The sequence below is a fragment of the Astatotilapia calliptera genome, chromosome 6 (genome assembly GCF_964374335.1).
Source record: "Astatotilapia calliptera chromosome 6, fAstCal68.1, whole genome shotgun sequence".
In the NCBI taxonomy this organism is placed as follows: Eukaryota; Metazoa; Chordata; class Actinopteri; order Cichliformes; family Cichlidae; genus Astatotilapia; species Astatotilapia calliptera.
The window spans coordinates 26,208,668-26,235,759 of NC_137427.1; the positions used below are offsets into that span (position 1 = coordinate 26,208,668).

At 40.4% G+C, this 27,092-nt stretch overlaps 1 protein-coding gene across 8 annotated transcripts in view; it reads left to right on the top strand.

Moving 5' to 3' along the window:
* Window positions 1–13,976: 13,976 nt before the first annotated feature.
* hhip (hedgehog interacting protein) overlaps window positions 13,977–27,092 on the top strand; it is a 73,852-nt gene continuing 60,736 nt past the window's right edge. The window contains exons 1-5 of one of the 8 annotated variants that reach the window (XM_080303016.1): window positions 15,659–15,836; window positions 16,590–16,641; window positions 18,605–18,797; window positions 23,356–23,500; window positions 26,206–26,407. In XM_080303016.1, coding sequence (XP_080159142.1) covers window positions 18,704–18,797; window positions 23,356–23,500; window positions 26,206–26,407 — 441 coding nt within the window. In that variant the 5' untranslated portion in view covers window positions 15,659–15,836; window positions 16,590–16,641; window positions 18,605–18,703. Of the gene's footprint in view, window positions 15,003–15,498; window positions 15,634–15,657; window positions 15,845–16,359; window positions 16,642–18,604; window positions 18,798–23,355; window positions 23,501–26,205; window positions 26,408–27,092 lie in introns of those variants that run through there. The other 7 variants (XM_080303010.1, XM_026171335.2, XM_080303012.1 and 4 more) reach the window with 7 other exon arrangements.

A 27,092-nucleotide genomic window follows, 5' to 3' on the forward strand; every position in this document is an offset into this window, starting at 1 on the left:
CCATGTGAGCCTACCTCAAACCTTTACATTGTGTTAGTGTGAAGCTTTGAGGAATGGGAGGGTGCATACAGTGGCAGACAGGGCGCTGACCCCATTCGTCTGAATGAACCCCGCTGAGAGAAGTCTAAGGCCGGGGTCACAACTGCTCAATCACACTCAGCGCGTTAACATGCACGTTCATGACAGAGCCATTAGCCGATTGCCGCATTATGTTAAATAAATTCCGATTTTGCTTTCCTCACCCAGCTGAAAGATTAAGTGAAAGCTTAGCGAAACAGCAGGAGTCCCAACAAAGATTTTATTTTTATACAAATCCCACAATCATATATCATATATATCAAATCAATCATATATATTTGTACATTTGACCGTTCAGTTGAGCACTGGTGTCCTTACAACTGTGTTCACCATGTGCATGTTTGATGAATAACAAACAAATATCGAGTTAGATTTGCTTTTAGCCAAATTTAGGTTACTCCTGTTGGTTTGCTACTGATAGTTTTAGTATTAGCTAATTTCTTGGCTAATGTTAGCTGAATACTCAGTCAAGTTGACTGGTTAGTTGCTAGGGTCCTGTACCGACATTATTATGATGATGTAGGATCAACACCAACAATAACAGATCATGCCTTTCTTTATGCTACAGTCAGTAATTTTGAATCTTCACAGTGCCACTGATTATTGATCAAGTTATCAAAATAAGTTACTATAAAAATGCTTTCAAGAAAATAGCAGAAAGAAAATAGCAGCGTAGAGCAGATGACAACAGTGCAGGAATAAGAAGCTAAAGTTTGGGTGACTATCATCATGTCATGAGATACTATGAAACAACCTGTTGGGTATTAAATCTTCTGTATCTATAATTCAGTAGTAATGTGTTTACATATATATATATATATATATATATTAGGGGTGCAACAATACTTGTATTGATATTGAACCGTTCAATACAGTTCTTTCGGTTCGGTATGCATATGTATCGAACAATACAATTTTTTTAATCTATTTTATCAACTTTTCTTCCGACGATGCTGTCTGTGTTGAGCGCTCAGCGGATCTGCGTTCGACTACTCCGCCTAGGCTGCACTGTCGAGCGCAGAACCACTGAGTGCGGCGCAAGCTAGCAAGACAGAAGCTAAGCTCGTTGCAACATGGCAAATTGAACCTCCCCCACCCTCATTCAGATCTGGCCTTTGGAACTATCTTGGTTTTCATGTGAAGCATGACCCTGATGGTAAGCGTGTCATGGACAAAAGTAAAACAGTATGTCGGATGTGCCACGCAATGCTCAACTGGTGGGAACTAGTGTGTTAGCGCAGTTAGCTTGTGATCCGTGGTAACTCATTAACAGAGATTTGCCGCGTTATGGCGTTAATGTCATTTTAACGAGATTAACGCTGACAGCACTAGTGGGAACACAATGAATATGACTCCACATTTACGCCAACATCATCCTAGTGCAAAGACAAGTGGAAGCAGACAAAAACAACAAGCACGCATGCTACAAACTTTACCCGAGTCATTTAGACAGCCATTAGCACATGATTCTCCTTATGGGGACCTGATATGTTTAATATGCTGCTGAGAATATACCGCAGAAGAAGGGTATAGTATAGCTTTTATTTTGGAAAGAGCCATTTCTCTGTAATACACTCTCTTTTCAAAAGATGAGCGATTTCTCAATCAGATAGATTTATTTTTTTTAATTATTTTGTTGTTTTAGCAACATTAAATTTAAAAACTACTTTTGAGTTAAAATATATATTTATAATTTTAAATTAAATTAAAAAGGCATGAACATTTTGTGTATCGAAAAAATATCAAACCGTGACACCGAAGTATTGAACCGAACCAAACCGTGAATTTTGTGTATCGTTGCACCCCTAATATATATATATTTATATCTATATCTATATATATAGATATAGATATTAGTGCTGTCAGCAATCTCGTTAAAATGATGTTAACGCCATAACTGCATTAACGCAGCAAATCTCCATTAGTGAGTTAACGCATATTGCCCCGTGCGTGGAGCTGCACGGCATCAATGCGTTAGCGTGGTTAGCTTATTAACGCATTAGCGCCATCCAAAAAAAAACAACAATCAGATGACTTCTTATGGGCAAGCACTTGGCAAAAGTGGAAAGTGAGGGGCAGACATTGATATACTGGTAAATTTACCAGTATATCAAGCGTGACCTTAAACCAGAATGACACTGAAACACCCAAATAAGTTTATTTGGACAGTGGATTTGATAGCCCAGCTACTTAAAACTTTGTAGAAAATGAAAATGAAGCTAGTGCTCAAACACCAAAAACTGCAGTTTCTCCAGTAATCACCTCAAGCAAATATTGCTGACATTATTGTGTGACAGGGTGTGATCTTGACCACTAGTAGTTTGTTTGGCATCACTTTTTTGAGTTGCTGAACTTTAATTCTTAATTGTGTTTGTTGTTGTGGTGCTTTTTGGAGGTTTTCTATTGCACAACAGATAGTCTGTTCTTCAGTTCTAGTGAGTGAAATTCTAATACTGTCTTTATGTTTGCACTTATGTCAAATAGCAGATATCAGTGTCACTGTTATCCACCTATACAGTCTATGAATGCACAGTGGCTAACAAAAACCAAACAAAAACAACAAAAGCATGCCAACAGTATGTCCATCGGGGCCTGGTCATGTTAAAGAGTTCCAGAAAAATAGTCCTTTAACAGCAGTACAGGAGTTAGAGGAACAATTGCTACCTGTAGTAGTTGTGCATACTTGCGTTCTAAATAATAAAATCCAAAGTTCAACTGGAACTGAACCTGACTCCAAAACAGATTATGTAGAGTAAATCAATTTCCAAAGTTGACCTGAACACTATTTGTAGAACTAAGAAACATTTGGACAGCAAGTAAAAACTTTATGTGGTTCACTTTGGAGCCTGTTGCCCAACTGCGCTGTATACCCGAATGTGCATACAATAAATTAAACAACAGAAAGAAAAAGAAGCCATTTGTTCAAAAATCGATGACATATTACATTTAACACACATATAAACCCATGCTGTGATTTCTGAGGTAAGCTTGACTCTTCCTGGTAATCTTTTTTATAGGGCTTTGGAGCGTGATGTCACGCGGCCCCCTCCCGCCATGACAGTAGGCCAGACAAAGCACACGGAAGCGTCAGCTGTGGTTTGTACGTACTGTGTTGTCGGTTGCAACGGTAGATCACACCATAGGGAAGGCAAGAAGCTGGAAAATGGGCTCTCTTTTCATCGTTTCCCGTCATGTCACGGGAGGGATCTCATGTATCTGATAATACTAAACGAAGACGTCAGGCTTGGATTGCAGCGGTCAGACGAGCGGATATCGAGTTCTCTGCCATCCCCAAACGAGAGCAATTGCCCACCTGAGAATTCATGTTGAGCGAGTAATAGGTAGTTTGCGTAACAAGTTCAAAATGCTACGCACTACAATGCCAATCTGATTACTCACATCATGTGAGGGTGAAGACACAACACTGCTTGATAAGATTGTGAAGGTGTGCTGTGTTTTGGTGAATACAGGGAGTGCAGAATTATTAGGCAAGTTGTATTTTTGAGGAATAATTGTATTGTTGAACAACAACCATGTTCTCAATGAACCCAAAAAACTCATTAATATCAAAGCTGAATGTTTTTGGAAGTAGTTTTTAGTTTGTTTTTAGTTTTAGCTATTTTAGGGGGATATCTGTGTGTGCAGGTGACTATTACTGTGCATAATTATTAGGCAACTTAACAAAAAACAAATATATACCCATTTCAATTATTTATTTTTACCAGTGAAACCAATATAACATCTCCACATTCACAAATATACATTTCTGACATTCAAAAACAAAACAAAAACAAATCAGCGACCAATATAGCCACCTTTCTTTGCAAGGACACTCAAAAGCCTGCCATCCATGGATTCTGTCAGTGTTTTGATCTGTTCACCATCAACATTGCGTGCAGCAGCAACCACAGCCTCCCAGACACTGTTCAGAGAGGTGTACTGTTTTCCCTCCTTGTAAATCTCACATTTGATGATGGACCACAGGTTCTCAATGGGGTTCAGATCAGGTGAACAAGGAGGCCATGTCATGAGTTTTTCTTCTTTTATACGCGGCTGAGTCGGACTGGAGCTCTCTGCCCTTTACCAATCCAGCCACGGGCCCATCCATCTGGCCCATCAAGACTCACTCTCATTTCATCAGTCCATAAAACCTTAGAAAAAACAGTCTTGAGATATTTGTTGGCCCAGTCTTGACATTTCAGCTTGTGTGTCTTGTTCAGTGGTGGTCGTCTTTCAGCCTTTCTTACCTTGGCCATGTCTCTGAGTATTGCACACCTTGTGCTTTTGGGCACTCCAGTGATGTTGCAGCTCTGAAATATGGCCAAACTGGTGGCAAGTGGCATCTTGGCAGCTGCACGCTTGACTTTTCTCAGGTCATGGGCAGTTATTTGGCGCCTTGGTTTTTCCACACGCTTCTTGCGACCCTGTTGACTATTTTGAATGAAACGCTTGATTGTTCGATGATCACGCTTCAGAAGCTTTGCAATTTTGAGACTGCTGCATCCCGCTGCAAGATATCTCACTATTTTTGACTTTTCTGAGCCTGTCAAGTCCTTCTTTTGATCCATTTTGCCAAAGGAAAGGACGTTGCCTAATAATTATGCACACCTGATATAGGGTGTTGATGTCATTAGACCACACCCCTTCTCATTACAGAGATGCACATCACCTAATATGCTTAATTGGTAGTAGGCTTTCGAGCCTATACAGCTTGGAGTAAGACAACATGCATGAAGAGGATGATGTGGACAAAATACTCATTTGCCTAATAATTCTGCACTCCCTGTATGTGCCCCAGTGTGGTTGTCAAACCAGGGCCAAATGAAACTTGCTCTTGTTGAATATTCATAAAACTGCTGTGTTGCATGTACAGTTCATTGTAAATAATTGTACTTTCTGTAAAGTGGTTTCAATAAAACAGAAAAAAGTATGTTTATTTTTTTTATTCAAGATCTGTTCACTTGTACTTAGCAAGGACATACACATGAAATGCAAACTATTTACATGGCAACGCACAGCTGGCATCAATCGTGAATCGTTCATTTAGAGCAAATTTTGGGGCAGGTGCTGAGGAGAAGTCAATGTTATGTGCAACCTCTGGCTGTATCTTGGTCATATGGTCAACGTACTCACAACGTGCAGGCTTAAAAACGGCCAAATCTTGTACCCAACCGTTTGTGAATCAGATGTGCGCCTCCAGGGATTTATAATTACAAAAATGATTTCCCCTATGCGCTGACTCTACAGACAAGGTACGCAAAGATATCGGGATAGGACAATGGCGATAGGCTGTCTGGGTTTCCAGTCCACTGCACGCTATTTTTTCCAAGTACCATCTCTTGGCTTCTGGGCGCAATCGGTCGCGATACAGCCCTTTTGCGCTGATTTTAAGCATGGTTCTGGCAGTCCCGCTTCCAACACAGTGTGTTTGTTTTGATTTGTTGCCTTCTGACATGGTGCCGCAATCCCACAATGCACTGCGGCATGACGTCAACTCCAAAGACCTAGTGAGTTGTTTTCTCTTGCCCATTTTCATGATATAAAGCGACTGACTCAAACCTGCCATCGCTCTGCTGCTAATAAAAGGCAGGCCACAAGAAAGCAAAACACATCTGACTAACATGCATTTGTGCACAAGCAACTAGCTATCAAAGTGCTACGTGATTCATAAGGAATATTAGCAGAAGCGAGATAGATAGAAATGCACCTGAACATGAATAATAAAACAAATTTGCGTCACACTGAGTTCAAGTGCAAGTGAAGCTAAGAAAAGCAAATCAGGTACTTGACTTTTTTCAAGCTATTAGCCTACTTCAAAACTATCAGAACTACAACCAAAAACCTTCCATGGCTAGTATGAACCGAAATCACAAAAGAGACCAGAGTTTGAGTTACATTTAGGCAAGAAATGTGAAAATGTATACTGTAATAACTGGGCAGTGTTTTATAGCAGACATACCTCAGACTAAGTGAAAGGGATTACAACAAAAGCATCCTGACAGGAGAGACTGGTGCATCATAAAAAAAATGACTCATGCTTGGTAATCAGATCCCAGACAAAGGGGAAGTTTTCACTTTGACTTTTTGATACAGAAGAAAAAGGACCAGCCAAAGGAATATTACTCTGAAATCAGACCTCGCAATGATTCCCACAGACAATAAAACAAAGTCGTTTTTCAAACAGTGACCTTTAAATGGGAGCATGCAAGGCAAAAAAACCTCTCTAACTGATTCCACACCTTCTGTTCCAGTCACCTCTTTTCCTTTTCCGATGTAAAATGAGCCAGACGCAAAGAGACTGTGCAAACTGAGATTTCACAACTGACTACAAGTCCTGGAAAAACTATATGACGTCCAATTTTGGGAGAAGCTGTACAGGGCACTATCAGACCAATTACACCCATGCTGAGGACCACCTTGAGAACTACAGTACTTTTCCAAATGATGGAGTAAAATTCTTTCCATTTGCTTAATCTAAATAAGAGTGGAACTGATTAATCTGGTTGGTGGGCCTGCTACTCGTTTTGTTTGACTGACTCCTCAGATAAAATGTTCACGTTTAGCGAGAATTGATGTTTTCCACATTCGTCAAGTAAAAGCAAGAATTTGGGGTGTAAACTTAGCAGTGTTGTTCTTCACACTGGTAGAAATTGCTTGGAGAGAGAAACGCTGTTTAGCTTTGAAAGAGCGTTAAAACAGTCACTTTTTAGGGTTTTTAGTGAGCAAAATGGAATGGGAGGAAAAAAATGTGCGCCATGGCTTTTGATGTCACCTTGACAGAGCTGGCCAGTTTAAGTAGTCGGCTAATAACTTTTGAAGGACCCTATTTATCAAACACTGTAGATGGTACATTAAAAAAAGACCTTGTGCAGGTGCATATGCTCAAACACACACACACACTCCTCAGCCTGGTTTATTCAGATGCCATGAGTTGAAGGAGCACTCAATGGCTCAGGCCTACCTGATGGAGAGCTCGAGAGGCCAAGCAGGAACAGATGGGCTGAGGACGGCGGGGTACTGGGAATGAGGGAGCAAAGGGAGGGAAAGAAGAGAGAGAGCATCGACAGTCAGGGACCACCATCATTGCTGCCCACACCAGACTGCACTTACCACCAGCCGCCTGCCTGCCCCCATCCCACCAAATTCATTTTCAGTACAGTGATTCTTCGCTGTAATGAATCTGCAATTTGCACACATATGTAGTGCCTAACATGGTACTACTTTGGGATCTGTTTAACCCCGATGGAAACATTTACAAACAAGTTACCATGAAGAGTCATCAATCTGCACATTAACCTCTTACTTGGAGGAGGGGAAGACCAAAGAAAGTGGAAAAAGGAGGAAAGGGAAATAGTCTCTTTCAAAGCAGAGTATAGGAGAAATTAGCCAAATCCTAACAGAACAACTTTATAATTGCTTCAATTATTGTCTGCTGTCTCCTTTATGACTGGGAAAAAAAAGACTTGGAGCGAGAGATTCGAGACCTGTGAAAGACAGAATGACTCATCATAAGCTCTCTGAGTTGGAAATCTAAAGAGTCACTGTGTTGAAACATCTGGAAAGACATCTGTCTAAAGAAATGACTGATTGGCTTTCTACTTTTCCTGAAAGGAGCAATGGAAGCCAAAGCTGCTGTATTTATTTCCATGGAGCTGTGTCACTGTATTTGTGTGTATTTACATGCATCAGGCATTTAGCATAGCTCCAGCAGTTACGGGACACTCCATCTTCTCAGCTCGTGCCACCATACTAGGGAGCCCTGGGTGGCTTCACTTATTCATGCCATGTGTATACTTTAGCCAAACAAGGCCTAAGGACACTCCGGGGTGGTACAGAGGAAGGAGGGGCGAGGAAGCTAAAGGCGAGGTAGTGTGGTCTTATGGTTGAAGCCCGTGATTTAGAGGCTGTTGATACTGGGCAGACAGCCCAGGCTCAGTCACTGACTCACCACGGATGACGCTGCATAAGTCACTACACTTAAAATGTCCTCATGTGTTTAGATCTGTTCAAGTGGAAATCAGGCACACTTGCACAGCTGGGAATGGCTACTGGATCTGATTTTCTTGTTTCTCTCCTGCTTTTCCCTGACGCTTTCATAAACAGATGGCAGAGGCTCATTAAGCTGTTGTCAGAACTATTAATGACATTGTGAACACTTTCCGAGGTCTGTATGCCTTAAGGCGCGCGATTGCCAAAGCAGGGTCATTAAAGAAGGTGTGAGAGTAACGCAATGCTGCTGTGTGCTGCAAGGTGAGGGATGGATGCCATGAAAGAAAAGTACACACATGGCTGGACGACTGTTAACAGTGAGCTGACATTAATGATTTCATGTTTGCAGTGGAGGGGAGAAAAATGAAATAACGTCATGTGATTTCAGCGCCGTAGGAGTGCGCTGAATGATTTCACTGTGCAGTGCATACTGTATGTATGAGCTGTATGTGCTTTGATTCTGGGGCTTATACCACTGTTAAATCAACTAAGTAATTTCATTCAGATAATAGCTTTGTGTTGCCTTTTGTTTTAAAAAGTGTGAACTGTTGAAATCCAAACAAATAAGTAGGACTACTTCACCATAACTGCATCTTTAGCAGGTGGATGACTGTTTCTGTGACTTTCTAAGACCAATTATCTGACGTTGTGATGGTCATACTTTTACTAGCCACATTTATTATGGTTATATGAATAAGACAGAAGGGGAGCAGTATTTTTCAAAAAGGCAATATCTTTTAGGCTGAAACAGAGATATAATCTAAAAATGTTCACTGCTATATCTGTACTGGGATTTTTGATGTGGTCAGATAGGATAGGGTATTATTCAATCTACATGAAGCACTGACAGTCTAATTGTGATGGCTTTGTGAAGCGACGTTAGAGCCCTCCTGAAATCTCCTTTCTCTCTTGGTCACAATAATACTAAAATGCTGATTTTAGGCAGGTGAAATGTTTATCGTATTCACCCTCATAGTATTCCATCTTAGCATCTCAGTTGGGTTACCAAATGCTGCCCCTTTGTCTTTTGTCTTGTCTCCCTCCCCTCGCTCCCAGTCAGTTGTGGCAGATGTCTGCCCCTCACTTAGCCTGGTTCTGCCGCAGGTTTCTTCCTGTTAAAAGGGAGTTTTTCCTTTCCACTTTTGCCAAGTGTTTAATGAGAAGTCATCTGATTGTTATTTTTTTGTATTTTTGTAGGGCCTTTATCATGCAAAATAAAACGCCTTGAAGCAACTGTTATTGTGATTTGGCGCTAGTAAATTGTCAAACCTGCACACGTCTCCAAATTATGCACAAGGTGTCCTTTGTTGTGCTCTGTCTAACGAGTTGGTCCATCAGTAGCAACTCAACACATATGGATGCCTGTAAACGATGCTTTTACGTCACATTTAAATTCATGCAGAACATTTAAAAATGTGCACAAATAAAAATTTACCTCCATGGCACTTAAACCCCTACGACTACTTCCTCTTTGGCCGGTCTCCAGCCACAAACATAAAACACAATTAGGCAGAATGGTGACGTCTATATCAGCAGCTGTATACAAGACAGTGGGTCAACATGACAGCTTCTACAAACGTGCACCCTTTTTAATGGTTGAATTCTGAGTTTGTTAGAAGATGTAATTACACACTTATTAATGTATATTTATGAGCACAGTATCCTGTTCTTATGTTAAATAACTTCCAAAAACAACTGACTGCACCTTTAACTCAGAGCAAATGATCTTTTACTTGAACCAACCAGATCTAAAGCAAGCAAACACATTTCTCACCACAAACAAAACACAGTTGCCATATGACTGCAAAACTACGCCGGAAACATTGTTTTCACTCCAAATAGTCAGACTGCCTCTTGGAAAATTGGAAAAATTAATAATAATATTGTACTACATAGGTCAAATTAAAATGGATTTTATAATAAAATGGCTGCAATCAGCTGCCCACACAACATTCGATCCATATATACACAGTAGTGTTATCTTATGAGCATTTTTTTAATGTTTCTTTTAAAAACATATTTAAGACATTTACCTTTATATGTGTAAATCAATACCTTTCTCATTTTGTATTACTTGGTCATCTTCTTTCTAGACCCCACTAGACAATTTGCATAATAATCACCTCTACTGCCTTCCGATTTCAGGTTACAGCTTAGTAAAAATCCATCTCGCAATTTATTGCTTTTGCCCTCCTTTTCCTTCCCATGAGCTTTATTTTGTTCCATCTGAAAAAAGCATTTGATACACAATACTCCTTTTCACAAACTCTTGTTTGCTAGAAAGTTTAGGAAATATGCCCAGTTGACATAACCAGTGGTTATTCCTACAAAGCAAAAATTAATCCTAAAGGGAACACTGACATGTGTACCTAATCTGAATAAAAAATAATAAAGCCTATTTTTTTATAGCATTTAGCAAAACCAGCATTACAAAGAGCTTCCCAGAAACACAGAATAAAAGAACAACCCCCCCCCCCCCCAAAAAAAAAAATAAAAAATTCTGTTCTAAAATTTGATATAATTTGTTGCATGAATGAGTCTTTAGCAGTGTTTTTTTTTTTTTTTTTTTTAAAGAACAAGCATTATAAAGAATTAAGCTTAACTTCTTGAGGCACAACTGAGAAGTCCTAACAGGAAAAGCTCGATTGCCTTTTAAGTTCGAGGTGGGAACAGTTAACAGGTTTCTTCCTTAGGATCAGAGGTTGTGTAATGGTTAGTGCAAGTACTGCAGTTTGGGTATAAAATCTGGGCCAGACAATGAATGGCTTTATAAGTAATAAGTAAAATATTTAAATCCTTTAAAAAAGTAATGGGCAGCCAGTATAGAGTCATTAAGACTGGAGTAATATCTTAACTTTTCTTGGCTCTTGTAAGAAGTCTGGCTCCTGCAAATCTCAAGTCTGTTTAATGTCTTCTGATTGATATTTATTGAAAGACAATTACAATAGTCTAACCAAGAAGCAATAAAAGCATGAATGATAGTCCAAGTGTTATTAAAACGATTGATAATGTTTCTGAGCTATTCCTCATGTGGGAGTATCAGGACTGGCTGAACTTGTTTATATGTTTGTCAAAGTTGAGATTAGAATCAGATAATACTGATAATCGCATGGCTGCCACTCCCTGAGCCTGGTTCTGTCAGAGGTTTTTTTCTTATTAGAAGTGAGTTTTTCCTTCCCACTGTCACCAAAGTGCTTGTTCATAAGGTCATCTGATTGTTAGGGTTTTCTGCACTATTATAGGGTCTTTACCTCCCAATCTAAAGCACCTTGATCTTAATTTTTGTTTAAATGCACACACATGCATTTCTTAATATGAAGTCAGAAAGATCTATCCATAAAGACCACAAAAGATGGACCTAGCTTGCAAGAAAGGTGAAACCTGAACAGTGCTTTTAAACTGCATTCTTTTTAACAGCCACTAGGCGGCGATGCCCTTGATTGCAATAGGACCTATTAGAAATCAGTGGAAAAACAGTCCTGGACTTGACCTCTGTTGGCACTTTCATAATGAGTTTATAGGCTCAGCAACTAATCTGTGACCATACTGAATGAAAATTTATTTTTAAAGTTTCAGGAAGGAAGGCTTTCTGGGGTGATGCTCATTGGATAATGACTTGTGACTGACAAGTTGGTAGCTAATGAGTGTGAGATTTCATAGTCAGAAATGGAGATACAAATGGGTGATGTCATTCTAGCTATGTCCATCTTTGTTTGTGAGTCCATCCACAAAGCTGTATTAGCTGTAGAGGTGCTGTAGCTGTACTGATGCCCATGGAAACCCAGTTACCATTGAGGTACTTCAAGATTTCTAATTAAGAGACATTTAAAAATGACACCAACAACACAAGAGATAGAAATTGACTAATTCCAGTGTTTTGTTTTGTTCTTTTTTTCCACTGATTTTTAGAAAAGACATTATGTTCTGTTCAAGTTCAAGATTTTATTATTATTCAGTGCAATAATAAAAATTATATTTGTGCTTTCATCTTTGCAGATGAACCCTGCTGACCCTGCAGTTAAATGTTGGCCACCTCCAACAACACTCAGAGACAACTTTAGGTAGACTTATGAACTGTTAGGTGTGAGGTGGCGGTTTTGACTGCCTAGAATGGAAACACTAACAAAATACACAAGTGGAGTCCTGTTGTTACTCCGTTGGTGGACGCACACGATCACGATGCTGAGCTATGAGACAAACAACGCAATAACAGACGGACTGAGAGAACAGAGTAAGCATTTCTTCAGTTTAGGGGGAAACAGCAGAGGCGGCAATGAGAGTCATGTTGTTGATGCTTATGTGGTCACATGCAAACCTAACCACCATCCCTTGGGATATCCTTAAAAGAGGTTCAGATGCTGATCGAAAAGATGATTTCCCCCACTGACCCTGCAGAAATGAAAGGGTGTAGCAGGTGGTATCACATCAGGAAATTATCACGCACTTTGCATGTGGATGTTTCACTTAGGTCAGCATTCTGAATATGTGATCTGAATGGGCCAAATGGGCCAAGCAAAGAGAGAGTCAGCGTCTGATTTTTGTTCTCATGCATGTATATGTGCCTCAGCTCTGAGCTTGTGCCTCACTATGTCAGCTAAGAATTGTGGTCTGTCTAACTGTGATTCTCTGGGTCTATCTCTCCGAGCAGATGTACTCTTTTCTGCTCCACAGCTGCATCCCACATGTTTTCACGCTGCTTGACAATGCACGTATATTCTCTTCTGCTCGGAGCTCTAATGTTAGTGGTGATACTGGTGGTGCTGGTGGTGGACGATTCCTACTATTCTTATGGCCCTGATCTGCCCTTAAACCAGAGTTAAGCAAGTAGCACTCCGGCCCCGCTTTGGTCCTGAAAAATCTCCAGTTCTGTAATGTGAAGAATGTAGAAGGTAGGGGGTCAGAACTGGCAGGGTCTGCCACAGCTTCATAGCACACTGAGTCATTTCCATAATTGCCCACAATCAAACCAACCCCTCTTGGATTCCACCCGCTCCAGATTCCTGTAGATAAGCTGTGCCGCAGCTTTGGTGAGTGCTGGAGACCCCCAAGTAAGAACAGGTGCCGCTAATGTAACTGATTTCAGGTTTTCCCAATGTTTCCCCGGTAATTGCTCTGGGTTGAACAGTCCCTTTTGGATTGCTATCATGTGACTTTCCTGAAGAGCGGAATGAAAGAGGGTTTGTCCCACATTTGGTATTATCAGGAGACTTTAGCCAAATTAAGATGCCTTACTGTAAGTACGACTGTACAGGAACAAATCACTGGGCATCAGATTGTTAGTGATTGATTCGCATTGTAGCCAATTTTCCACCGCCTACAAGAAAAGTACTGCAGAGCAAAGCCTTTAGACCATAAACGAAGTCAAACAACCCATGACACAATATGCAGTGTGACGTTTCTCTAATGCTACAGTCTCTTAAGAGATATCAGTCGCTGCCACAGCAAAGCCATTCAAGAACCGAGGCAAGTCATTTTTGACATGACTGTTCATTAACTAAAATACGGTGAGAATCTGTATATGGGGGGGGGGGGGGGGGGGGACAGACAAAAAAGTAGTATAAAAAGGCACAGGTTGATTGTTTTTAACAAGTTTAAAAGAGCATATGCAAGTCTTTACGTAGCTAGTAATTACTGCGTATTAAAATAGTCACTGGCTAGTTTACCCATTCTTAAAAGCCTGCGTTAGCTTTCCCCAGAACCGTGCAGGTACAGTTTTAGTAAATGTACCTTAGGTACACCACACTACATCAGAAGAATAATGCTTACTTGACGTACAACTGTAAAGGTTTTTCATATTTATGAACAACGACCGCCGTCTTAGGGAGGGAATTCAGGAGAAGTTTAATAGTCTATTACATTTCTCTCTCGCTATTGTCAAAATAAGTCATTACACTGACGTGATAAGTACAGGAAGGCAGTGAATAATGAGCAACAGTCGTTTTAATCGCCTCTACCGTCGAATGAGCGTTCGGTACTTTACTCCCCCCACCACCTCCTGTCTCCGTCCGCCGCTCTGCCAGGTAACCGTTTACCTCGACGTGGACGCGACTGTGGCCACACGCGCGCTCCCGCGAAGTCATACGTCACTGTGCTCGCTCCTCTTCTCGCGCGCTGGTTAAAAAGAAGGAGGAAAGAGCACGGGAAAACATGTGAGCGCTCTGAGGACTTTAGTGAGAGGCAACTTTTATTTTTCTTATATGTTTTTTTACCTGTGCATGTCCAAACTGCCGTGCTGTGCTCAAAAAGGAATTACATCTTAACGGAACGTCACGGCTTTATTTTTTGTATTTTTTCCACTTCCACTGTTTTGCGGGTTTTGGCTTTTTCTGCTCATCAGGATAAAATGTGTTATTATTTTTGCTTTCATATTGTTATTATTATATTATTTTAATTTTCGGAGTTATACTGTATAACCAGAAGGGAAAAGTAGGGCTAATTTATTTTAAACACCTGTTTTCATACTAACGAATCACATTTAGAACACCTGCGTGTACAAATTTGACTGTTGTTTTTTTTTTCCTGCGTGGAGAAATATATACATGTAAAAATATAGTGCACTCCAGGTCAACATCTCTCTCTCTTTTTTTTAAAGGGACGCGTTTTGTTTTATTTTCTATTATTATAATTAATATTATTGCAAGTGCATTTTATTATCTTTTGAGACTATGAAGCATTTGCAATTTGTGCTTGTGCTGGCCATCGCGGTCAACGTGTGGGAATGTGGGGACGCAAAGTTTGGCGAGAGAGGAGAAATGAGCCCCAGGAGAAGAAGATGTTACGACGGAAGCTTGCCCAAGCGGCTGAAGAAAAGGGAGCGAAAACTGTTGCTTGACGGCAGCAGCGGAGGAGAAGTTTGCCACAGGCTGTATCCTCGCGTATCCTGCTGCCCCACCAGGAGAGCCGCCTATCAGATCCTGCACCGCAGGGATCCCAGGGTAAGTTAAAGTCCGTCCGCACACGCAGCATTTTCTTCTAATGAAAGGACTGGCTTTTTTTAAATATATATATTATTATTGCTAAGGCACCTGAGGACATGCATTTACAGCCTTTGTGCATTGTCATTCTGCTTCTTACTACCGACAGCTGAATTTGAGGATGGCAAGAGGAAGTTGCCTTGGGCTATGCTGCCAAGAAGAAGTCCTAATTTTTATGTTGCTGTGGGAAAGCTATTGTAGCCTTAGTGGTAGGCGACCTTTAAATAGCTTCAGATGTAATCCCCATTCATAAAACTGTAAGCATATGCGTGGCTTAATTTTATTTATTTCCCCCTCTTTTCAGTATCGCTGTAGCATTTATACAATCTTCGGAGAACAACTTAATCTGCTTCTATCGGAGGCAGCCTTAAAAGTGAAGAAAAATCCTGCTTTCAGCAATAAAATGTTTACCAGCTTCTCATAATACGGTTCAACTCTAATTCGGTGTGTCCAATCCGCTTCGTTGTTACCATGGCAATCACTCGCCCGATTTACGTTACTTCTACGCTGGCCACAGTGAGCTCCAACCGCCGGCTGAGAGTGACAGAAAGAGGCGCTAGGTAACTAACTGTTGAGCCATTTACCCGACAAGGTAGGAGTTCGGCTGTACCCTTTTTTTTTTAAAGTCAGCCGTCGACCTTTTTACTGGAACTGGAAGCTGATAAGGATTTTTCCCCTCTTGCCGGCTGTTTGGCAGCCGTTGGTTCTCAGAGTTAACGCTCAGACGTTTGTTTGTCTAACGTCTTTTAAGTGTCTCGCGCTCTTCCACTCTTGACCGTTATGGCGCCAACCGAGGTAATAATGTAAGTGTTAAAATGTAATGCAGCGCAAAGCTCAGAGGGGGGGGGGGGGGGGGGGGGGGGTTAATTAAACCGCTCTTCGGAAATGCAGGAAGGAGAAAAAAACAGCGAGTGTATGCGGCCAAACTTGTAGCAGATTCCTTTGGATCCTCACCGGGCCATTCTCATGTAAACCACCCCTCGAATCATTCAGTGGCTGGGTGGTATCTCACTTTGTGTTGCGACAAAAAGCCATATTGCATCATTTAATTTGCTCAAGTCATGCAAATAAGAAGGGGTGGGGGGGTCGAAACTGAATAGGACGAACTCGACTTCTCCTCCTCCCAACTACACTGCCCACACACGGAGCCCTTTCTGATTATGGCAAAAGAATAACAACAACACCATTGTGTTTGTTGGTTTCACTAATGGGAGAAGCTGGAGAACATCATTCTCCCCCCAGTCATGAGCCCCTGTCCAAGTGTTAATGCCTTTGAGAGGGTGCGTGTCTTTCACTATATCCCCCCCCCCCCCCCCCCCCCGCGCAATAAACTTACACCTATTCCCCGAGGACAAGTGTTTTGTTAACGCTTAGTGTTGCCTACCTCAGTGCTTGTCTCCCTTCTCCTATCCCAGTCTCCCTGATTGTGTGAGGACTGTCCAGATTTTTTCTCTATTTTTTTTATTCCAGCTGAATCGTATTTTACATTTTCATTTTTTTATGTGTTAATGTGTTTCTTCTGTGGATTTTTGCTGTTGAGTCATGCAGATGCGATCATAGAAGGAGCAGCTGTTCTCCCACACAAGGCTGAGCTTTGCAGGTGTGAAGGGAGTTTTAATAAATAAAAAAATGCAATGTAAAAATCTGAAATGACAGGGGAGTTAAGTTACTCATGATTTAATTTTCTTACCCATTGTAGTTCCACTTTTTTCCCCGATTGTGACTCTGCTCTTGATCTCTGTGAAAGTGTGACAGCTGAGCCTCCTTGTTGCTGTTTTCTCCCTGTTTTTTTTGAGGCGTGTACTCACCAAGATTGAGCGAGAGACAACAAACAAAGGTTCACTTGTTCTGGTTTGGATGATGGCAACATTGGAGCCCATCCCAGTAACATATGGACACAGGGCATGGTTGAGAGCACACAAATGCTACTCTCTGTGGACCTTGTGCCAGCCTATGGCACGCAGAATCAATGGGCAATTTAGAGCAGGAGAGCAGGCATGCCCGCAACACTACAGGGCATGAGCGTAGAGGATACCGAGACAGAGGTACACACTGTACATACAGTGCAGAGCTCCCTTTTGGAAAGGGGTTAGATAAATTGCAGAACAAAGATACCATTCAGTATGATTCTGTCTTTGTTTAGTCCATTACATTGCCTTCTATGAATTGCGATTTCCTATTTGCATGTCTGAAAGTGTATTTCACCTTATGGGCAAAATCAGCACTGTACAACTTCTGAAGAGAAAGTCTGTTCTGCAGCTTCAACTCGCTCTGCAACTAGAGTAAAGTGTAAGGTGTCCATATGTTAGCCTTGGGTCCCCTGGTCTAATTGACTTCGACAGACTGCTAATTTGTTGATACCAGAGAGGGAATGATGTGCCTGTCTATCTCTAAATTGGTGTTTACACATGGACCTCACACAGAGCAAAGCACTACCAGCCTGCTGCCTGCAAACAGCACTTGACCTAAAACAGATTACATTGTGTTTTATTATAGCTAATTTGTTATGTAAATAATCCTGCTAATTTCTTTTGGATGAAGTCTATGTATACCTTTGCATAATCACCCCAAGTCAGGCTTTGAGGCGCTTATTTGGTTTCATTCATTTTTTGCTTTGAAATTTGTCAAGCGTGGGTATCGTAATTTGATTTTAAGTGTTTGTGAACTTGGTAAGTAGGCAGAGAATGAGATGATCTTTTTGTTTATTTCTGTTTACAGAAAGGGAGGTCAGACTGTAGGCTTGACAAGTCTGTACAAAAGGCGACTGAATAAAAAATGTTGCAATTGTATAGAAAATTTAAGCATGTTGAGTATTTCAGGAAAAGACAAAAACAACTTTTAGACCTTTGTTAGAATTCACTTTTATGAATGGGATCATGCATTATCCAGTGGGAGAACAAGGAGGTAAGTGACATCACTAGTTGCTGCTGAAAATGTGGAGTCGGGTGATGCAGATGCAATTGTGGAGTTTTTGAAGACTTCAAACTGAAAGAAATAAAAACTAAAACTAAATAAAAACACCCCAAACATATCCACTGTAGAACATTAACAGAGTCCATGGCATTAACATTAAGCTTTTCATGTATGTAGTGAACAAATTATACGTCATATATATCTTATAACTATCTTTAAATCTTGTGAGTACTTGCTTTATATATATCACATTGGCTAATTTCATGTAGTTAAATGGGAGCATAATGTTAGACATCATATACACATATTTACTGAGCTGATATATACAAGCCTAACACTGAAATAAATATACAAAAATATATAAAAGTATATAATTTGAACTCAGTGAGATCATTTGAAAGCATCTTGCGTAGTTTTTCTAAATTCTCAGTGTCGTCATATTCAGGAATTTATAACAAAGATTTGAAAATGAATCTCACAATCTAAACTCTCCCTTCTTCATAGTGTAATATTTATCATGCTGCTATCACCAAATGTCCAGCTAAACCTAAACTATATGTTTGCTTGCGTAGTGAGTGTGAAGTGAGAGGTAAAAGCAAACAGCAAGCCGTTCTAATCAGGCGTATGCCCTTGTTGCGTGTGGTCTCCAGATTTTCTCCACCAACAATACAGAATGTGGACGTCTCCTGGAGGAGATCAAGTGTGCTCGCTGCTCCCCCAATGCCCAGGTGTTGTTCCACTCCTTGGACATGGATAAGATGCCACACAGGGAGCCAGACCTGCCACGGCTCTGCCAGAACTTCTGCCGCGAGTTCTACTACACCTGCAGGGGGCACATACCAGGTAATTACACAGATAATAATAGCCATTATTATAACTTTAATGTTGCCAGTGTGGTTACCTGATGGTATCCAAGTAAACATACATAGTGGAAAAGATTAAGTTAAAGTAAGCATGTGCTATATTTGGTCATTTGTAATTTTCATAAATTCAAATTGATGCGAACATGTTGATTTTGATTTATTAAAAAAAAAAAAATCAAACCCAGCCACACTTCTCATTGAGACTCAGCTTTCACATGCATGTGCAGCTGGAAGATTTTTGAACTTATGCAAGAAGTGGTGCGTCAATAGTCTGGTCTGTGGATATTTATTTATTCAGCTCTTACCTCATCTGACCTCACCCCGATTTGCTGTTGCTTGTCTCACCCATTTTTCTTGCTTTCTACCTCGTTTCTTAATGCATCAGTAAAATCACTTGCCACACTCTGGCTGTACGGACCCAGCACCTGATTAGTGTGCAGGCTGGCCTAGCACATTTGAGTAATCAAATTTGGAGAGTGATTTTTGTGCTTCTTATGACACAGTATCGAGTCTAGCTGTGTTTATGTCATCAGGTGCCGATATTGTTGTTCTCACGTCTCTGTTAGGTCTGTTGGGATCATGCAGGGTTATTTTAATCAGCAGAAATTTGCAATAAATTAACTTTCTGAAGCCCTTGAAGGTAGTAACAATATGCAGACTTGAGACAGTTCGTGACATGTGAATGGAAAATATTAGATATGCGAAGGTGGGTGTGAAAACAAATTTCATGAATGCACTGACAAAATCCAGCCGGCCTGACCTGTGTTCCAGAAAACTTGACTGACTGGAGAAAAGTGAACTATTTTATAACCTGTTCCTGGATGCAACTTGCTAGACTGAACTGCTGGAGTTGATTCTGTATTTGGGATGCATATGCACCCTAGCTGTGGTCTAGACATGACTGCTGGGTGCTTTGCCTTCCTCAGACATAAACTGTCAACTAAAAAAACTCTCTCATACTCTGCCATTAAACTGTTTTCATTTGGGTAGTAGGTTAACATGATTTGTAAACATAGCTGAAGTGTTGCTGTACTGGCCTCTGTCGTTCCTGACTATTAGATGGCAGAAACACAAAAAAACAAAAAAGCCATTGATGCAACAGTTTTCTATATGTGTAATGTACTGTTAAATGGGACGCCTCTATCACTGAAGCATTTTCTTCTCAGAAGATCACAGGTACCTTCAGAGTGCACACCACACAAGATCAAACACTTCTTGACTGTCTCTTCTCCTACAGCCAAGTCTTCTTCCAGTCTCGGTCGCCACAAACTGATTAGATCTGCTAAGATTTGCAAACAGAGAACAGTTTCAAACACACTTGTCTGCAATCCACCCACATGATACGCTGCAGCTCAAGTCAAATATCAAACACATACATTCCATCGGAGTCCTTGCTCATCTGCATTTAATGGCCTACCGTAGTATCATGTACAACAATTCAACTACAACTGATGTTGGCGAGACGGACTCTACAGAGCAAAGGCAAAGAAGAAGAAGTCTGGCATTGTCAGAGTTACATTGTTTCCTTATGAACTGATAGACATATGGGCTCAGAGAGTCAAACCAGAAAACCTCAAGAGAAGAATCCAGACAAGACTCCCACCCCGTCCCCCCACTGTAGGCTCCTCCCTGTACACCCCCCATCAGCCCCCACAGATCAGCATATGTGGTGACGAATGACACATTTATTTTTCTACAAAGGTTGTGTGTATGTAAAACTGCTGAAGTGCATCAAGATGTCAAGTACTTTGGGTGGGCCACCCAGGTTGCCTTGGAAGATAACCAGATGGAAGTATAACTTTAGCAGTGGGGAGCCAGGAATATGGACAGAGTTCTGTCTCTCACTCTGTGTGTCTTTGCCTTCGCTCCCTTGTTCTCTCACTTCTTTTCTCCTTTGATTTGTTTCCTGCCTTTTTTTTTAATGTTAACTCTTTTACAGTATCTTTTGTTAGTGCACACCCTGCAATGAAGGTAGAAGACATTGTCAAGCATACAAGGAGGTATTGGCGATTCCTGAAAATCATCTCCAAACTACAGACAGATTAATTTGATTGAATGATGTACAATATGAGCAATGCTTTTCTTATGCATTTGCATAAATGGTAACAATTAAGTTGGAATTTTTGAATGTGCAATTCCTTTTTTTTATTGTACCTGAATATTGTAATGGGAGGCAGCAAAAGTGAACATAACCACAAACCTTGCCTATCAGTGTCACCCGTTTTGCTAATACAAAATCACCAGTCACAGGTATTAAATTGAAACAGTAGCCTTTACTGCACCCATAACTGTCGTTCTGCACCCATGAAACTTCCTACCAGTCCTTGATTAGCCCATGTACCCCTTTTCTCCATAAAGCTATTTACTGCCTTGACTCTCACTTCTGCCTGGGGGCCTCCCACCTTCTCCATACTTCTCTTATGTCCTCCTCCACTCATCCCCGCACCCTCCATTCGATGTCCCCAACCAGCATGGTTAAGATAACTGCAGACACTAGAGTGTGGGTGGTATAGTCAGAGCTGTGTGTGTGTTTCTACGTGTGTTTGATCTTCATGTTATGTTTAGATGTTTGAGGGGATATCCTATCACCTCCAGTATTTGGTGCGGTCAACCCTTGCGGTGTGGGGCACAGGGAGTAGATGAAAGGAGGGACAGGGAGAGTCCTGTTTGTGTTTTTACCACTGGTGTATTTGCTTTCCTCTGTCCTCTGAGGGATTGACTAAAGGAAACAATATTGGTAAGATTGTTTTTAGGTCGCTAAGGGCCCCGAAGACCCACTGCGCACTCTGCTTATTGCCGGGAATAATGTTGTGACTGCACTGGCTCGAGGGGCAGCTCTGTGTGACTCCTGTGTTTATGCAGATTACCCTCTCCTCTGGCACTAAGTCGTTTTAGGTAAACTAGCAGGCCAAAGGGAAATAAGGAATGATGTGATGTCAGTTTTACCTTGAACTCATGGGCAGAATTTATGGAAATACAATCAGTCAGCATTTCGGAACATCATGTCTTTGTTTGGCAATTCAAGTGATGAAAAGCTCTCACCCTGAAAACAATTTTGTTTATTCAGTCACATGCCATATTAAACAGGTGGACTTTTTCATTTCACAGGCTATGCCCATGTGCAGCTCTGTAATGCAAAACAGCCAGACCAGAAGAGTAAAACAAGTAATTTGGTTGGGTTTTTTTGTTTGTTTGTTTGTTTTTATTTGATCAAAGAACATTTTAGGATACCTGTGACTGGCAAGAAAAATGAAGGAATAACATTTTTAACTCCAGCTAAGTGAATGAACACAGTTTGAAAATTGGAAACTGCCATCCAGCGTCACCAGATTAGTTAACCGTTAAATGTGTTGATTTTGAGAAATAATGATGGGAAAAGTTGTAAAAATGTAGTTTTAGAAGAGTTTTGTAATTTGGTAACTTTTTTGACATTTGTTTTCAAATTATTTTTTCTGTATCTATAGTGTTGCAGAATATATTCAAGGGGGTATATGTGTGATTCATGAAATTAATTTGGTTCCCATAATTCACTGCGATGGAGACATATTGTTTCTGGTATAGAGTCAGATGCTTTTGGCAAGGGTTTACCTAGTTAATAATTCTAGTAATCATATATTTGGCTTTCTTTGTGTCTCACATTTTTCAAAATGATTGAACTCCTTGTGGAGCTTTGTGGAGTCTTCGTTGGGATGCAGTGGGGTTTTTTTCTTTTTCTTTTTTTCCCTAGAAATAGCTTTCTTAAGACCACTTCTGTGTATGTCACAACCTAGTCAACCATCAAATGATCTATGAATCAGTTGAAGAATTATATTTTTAGTGCCAAACAGACAAAATTATAGTCCTCATCATGCCAGTTCTTGTACTAGGTTTATTTCAGATTTTTTTCATGTACAACGGCTGAGATGTGTACTTCCTCAGCAAGCTTGATGAATTTTGCTGCCACTTGCAATGTGTTGCTGTTCATTTCCAGTAAGCTTTCATTTAGTGTACATCGACAGCGCACACTGGGTTTAACTATCTAAAGCAGTTATAATTAAAGGATCATCCAGCTGTAGCAAATGCAACCTCATTATTGCATGGTGTTGAACCAACTGAATAGAAAGACAGTCTCTTCTACTAGGACTAAGGCATGAGCATTATTTCATGAATAAAAATAATGACAAGGTAAACTAAAATTTAGAATGCAGTCATTCTTCTTTCCGGAAGAGGTATAGTTCACTGTAGAGCCCTTTCTAATCTGTGATCCATTTGGTTTGGCCCAGTTTGCTTTCACTTGTTCTTTTCAGCTCAGTCTAGCCAGGATTTGTTTTGGCTCGTCAAGTAAAACTCCAACTCTCCCCGACATACTAGCACATCACATCATTTCTCATCACATCTCTCTTCTTCTGCCTCCACTTACAATCTCATCTTCTCTTGCATAATAGCCACAATACATTATAGGCAAACCAAAGCAAGCAGGCCAGACGAGCCAAGTATAAGAAGCCATGCAGTATCTAGTGTGTATGACTCCATATCTCGGTATCTGTTGTGTTTTCTAGAACTGTTCCAAGCCGATGTGGATGAGTTCTGCCAATACTATGGGAGGAGAGATGCCAGTTTGTGTTTTCCAGATTTTCAACGAAAGCAATCACATCATCAGGATTCTAACTACTTGGGAGATGAGAAAATAGAAGAAATCAGCAGGTATGTAGTCTGACTTTTACAGTGTTTTACTGCATTGATTGCGTGATACTATGGAAGCTCTAAAGTAATTTTTAAAATAAGTTTTGACAGTGCCATGTGTTCTAACAAAATTAGCTTCTTGGGTTTTTTTCTATACCTATGAGAAGCAGGCATAGCTTTGGAACATGTTTTGGGTTCACTGGTCCATTTTGACATGGTCCATACTTTCAAACTGACATGCCATGCAATTTCTCCTGTAATCCTAAAGTTTGTACAGACTGCTTTTGCTCAGCTTTGCTAACATAATGAAAATGCTTATCCTGCGTCATTCTGTTTTCCTCCCTCACTCCAAAGGTCTGTACATCACAGAGAGCTTTGCCCTTTAGTCCATGGGGGGGATGCCTTTCATCTCAGTTTTCCCTAGGGCAGAAAGGCCAGAGACTAGGCACCTGAACAGCAGCAACCAACTTTCCGTCAAATAACTTCCGACAGTCACTGAGTTAAGGGCTTAAATTGTCTCTTCTGTCTCATATCCTCTGAGAAGTGTAAGCACATAAATGACAGTGAACAGGCTCCATTACTTTAAAAGAGTGGGAGAAAGAGCCAGAATTAAGTCAGCCGAGCTATCGACTGAGAATATGAGCTTCATTTTGGTGATTTAAGGCACAGAGCTTAAATGCCCTGTGTTCCTTGCACAATGCAGTGTGGCAATTGTGCACTTTTATGGTATAGGCAAAAAAAATTGTCATATATGTTGTCACTGGGTGGTGTGGATGATTATAGACTGATTTTTGCCATAGCACTTCATATTGACCTCTCTTATGTAGATTAACCTAAGTAGTCATGTCCACAGCCTGGAAATCTGCAGGGGTTCTTGCCCTCGTCTCACACTGGCACATTTGAGGGTAAATGTAGGTGGATGAGGTTGAACTTACTGGGTTTTCTTCTTTCAAAGAGCCAGATCTGACACACACAATTATTGCCCAGAAAAATCAATGTTTTGAATAAAGATGGGCAATGACATTTTTCTTATAATATTTTATTGTTCTGAGTGTCATGAATTGCAGATAGAGTGCTCAAGTGCAGATGCCTGGAGGCAGGCAGGTTAAACAGAAAATCTATCTTTATTAGGTGGACGTGATGTTCAATAATCAAATAATGAAGTCCACGAACTGAGACACAACAAATACAGGGAAACACACTAGGAGAGTAAACAGGTTATAAAATGAAATAAAGTTAAACCAGGAGTAAACCCTCAACCTATAATCAGACAACTAAGAACATAAACTCGCAAAGAAACCAAATAAAATGTCTAAGAACAAAGAGTACAAAGCTTAAAAAAAACCCTCAGAGCTCCAAGACCCAGGATCATGACAGTCAATAAAATATGACAGTGCAGCTGATTTAGTTTTGCTTTGCATGTAAATGGATTTAGTAGTTATCAGCTAGGACACCTTTTAAATACCTACAGCAATAATTGTTTTTAATCATTGTCCAGGTAATGTATACTGTTGCTGGATATAGTGTATTATTCTTTTAGTTTATGTATGGAAAAACCCTCAACATTTGAAGCCTACGGCGTAAAGCTATGGAGGTTTCACTGCTTTCAGGTCTGTTTGTCCCAGTAGAGGTAAGGGTGACTGCAGATCTGTTCAGTGTGATCACCTTTGGCCTGTGATCAGACATTTATAGAGCATAATAGGTCATGATTATGAAAATGATGTGGATCAGTGAACCATAGCTCTTGGTGGTATTTGCATTTCTTTTAGATTATGTTCTGATAAAATGACAAGATATCTTTTTGTGAGAAAAATGTTCCTGTAGAATCAATGCCAAGATTCACTGAACTTGTTGAGGTGGCAGGTGGTTGCCAAATATCTTATAAAGACCCTGGTATGTTTTGGGGGTTATTTTGTTTTTATCTTTCATCTGTACTGCTACCTGAAAGTCTTCCTGTTCTGTCTTATTGCTGGATTTACTGACATAGTCATTCTCTGTTCCTGTTCATATCTGGCATTAAAATGTGTCTTAGATTATTTGTTCACTGCTGAATAAATCTAAGTATAGAGATAGTATAGTACAGTAGAGTATTGAATGCACCCATGAAGCAGTCACATTGAGTCAGTCAGTCAGTCCATTATTTCTGGTGGTCTGCACAGCAAATGGCATCAGTTCTTTTAGTAGTACTCTAGTGATTTGCCTCTCCCTAGTGAAAAACAGCACTTTGGCAGAGTGAATTGAGTTGTTTACCTGCAGCTATCATTAACCATTTATTTTGAATAATACTGTTGTGCAAGGAAAAATAAAACACTTTATAGTGTTTGACCTTGCTTAGCTATGGTTCAGCTCATGTGCTCAAAACTGGTCAGTCAGGGTGGTGGTTCTGGATTGGAATTTAGAGATAATTGTTGGTAACAAGTAAGTTCCAGTAATTTAGTAGTCCGTTTGCTCTCTGGTTGCAAGCAGAATTGAGTTTGCAAACTTGAGCCCATGCAGGATTCTAACATTTGGTCTTAGCAAGCGGAAATAATGTAGAGTACTTGTTTGTTTGCCTGTAAAGTGGGAGAGTGAGATCCGGTCAAAAGTGGTCACTCGATACGTATGCTAATGCCAAGTGTGAAATGACGCACTTAGCACGGTCCGTTTATGATCGGATCACCCAAGACGCATGTTGATGGCAAATATGAACAGGGCCCTTGACATTTTGTATCTTCCTTGTTACCCAGGAAACACAAACACAACTGCTACTGTGCCCAGGAGGTGTTGAGTGGTCTAAGGCAGCCGGTGGCTGTGGTGCACTGTGGAGATGGTTCCCAGCGGCTCTTTGTCCTTGAGAGGGAGGGAATTGTCAGGATACTCAACCATAACCTCGAGCTAATTAAGGAGCCTTTCTTGGACATCCACAAGATAGTGCAGAGCGGCTTGAAGGTAGGACCAACTTTGCCTCATACTGTTACCTGTGAATTATAGAGGTAATATGTTGAACTAGATAATCATAGTTGTAAAGAACAAGGGGAAAAGAAAGAAAGAAAGAAACATGGCTGAGAGTACATAAAATATTTCTGCTACATTTCTAGAGTAAGGAAGTAATACAACACATGTCTTCCCAACACAAAATGTTTTCACCTGTGTAATGAAATGTCTCCAGGCAAGGAAAATCCCTTGGCAGTCTTGCTTGCATACTATTAGTATTATATTATATGATTAGACCAAACAAGCAGTCATTCATTAATTGTGATTGTGCATTGCGCTATTACCTGCTAATTAAATGTACACAGTGCAAACATTAAGCAAACTGATAATTTCTGCTACCTCTCATTAGAATGGTTAATGGCTTTCTTAATCTCTTCCATATTGTTCCTTTAAGGGTTCCAATATTATAGGATCTTATTTATATGACTACCACACGTGATAATGGGAATGACAGTTAAGTTTAAATTGTAACCTTGTTTATGCTTGTAGTTCAGTTAAACAAATAACTTCATATTAGAGGTCTGTGAAATCTTTTTTTCCTCGTCCTGCACTCTTAGTGTAGTCATTGGGGTGTTATTAATACAAATAAAACCTGTAGACCTGAAAAGGCGGATCTAGCCGCACCTCTGTAACATTTAAC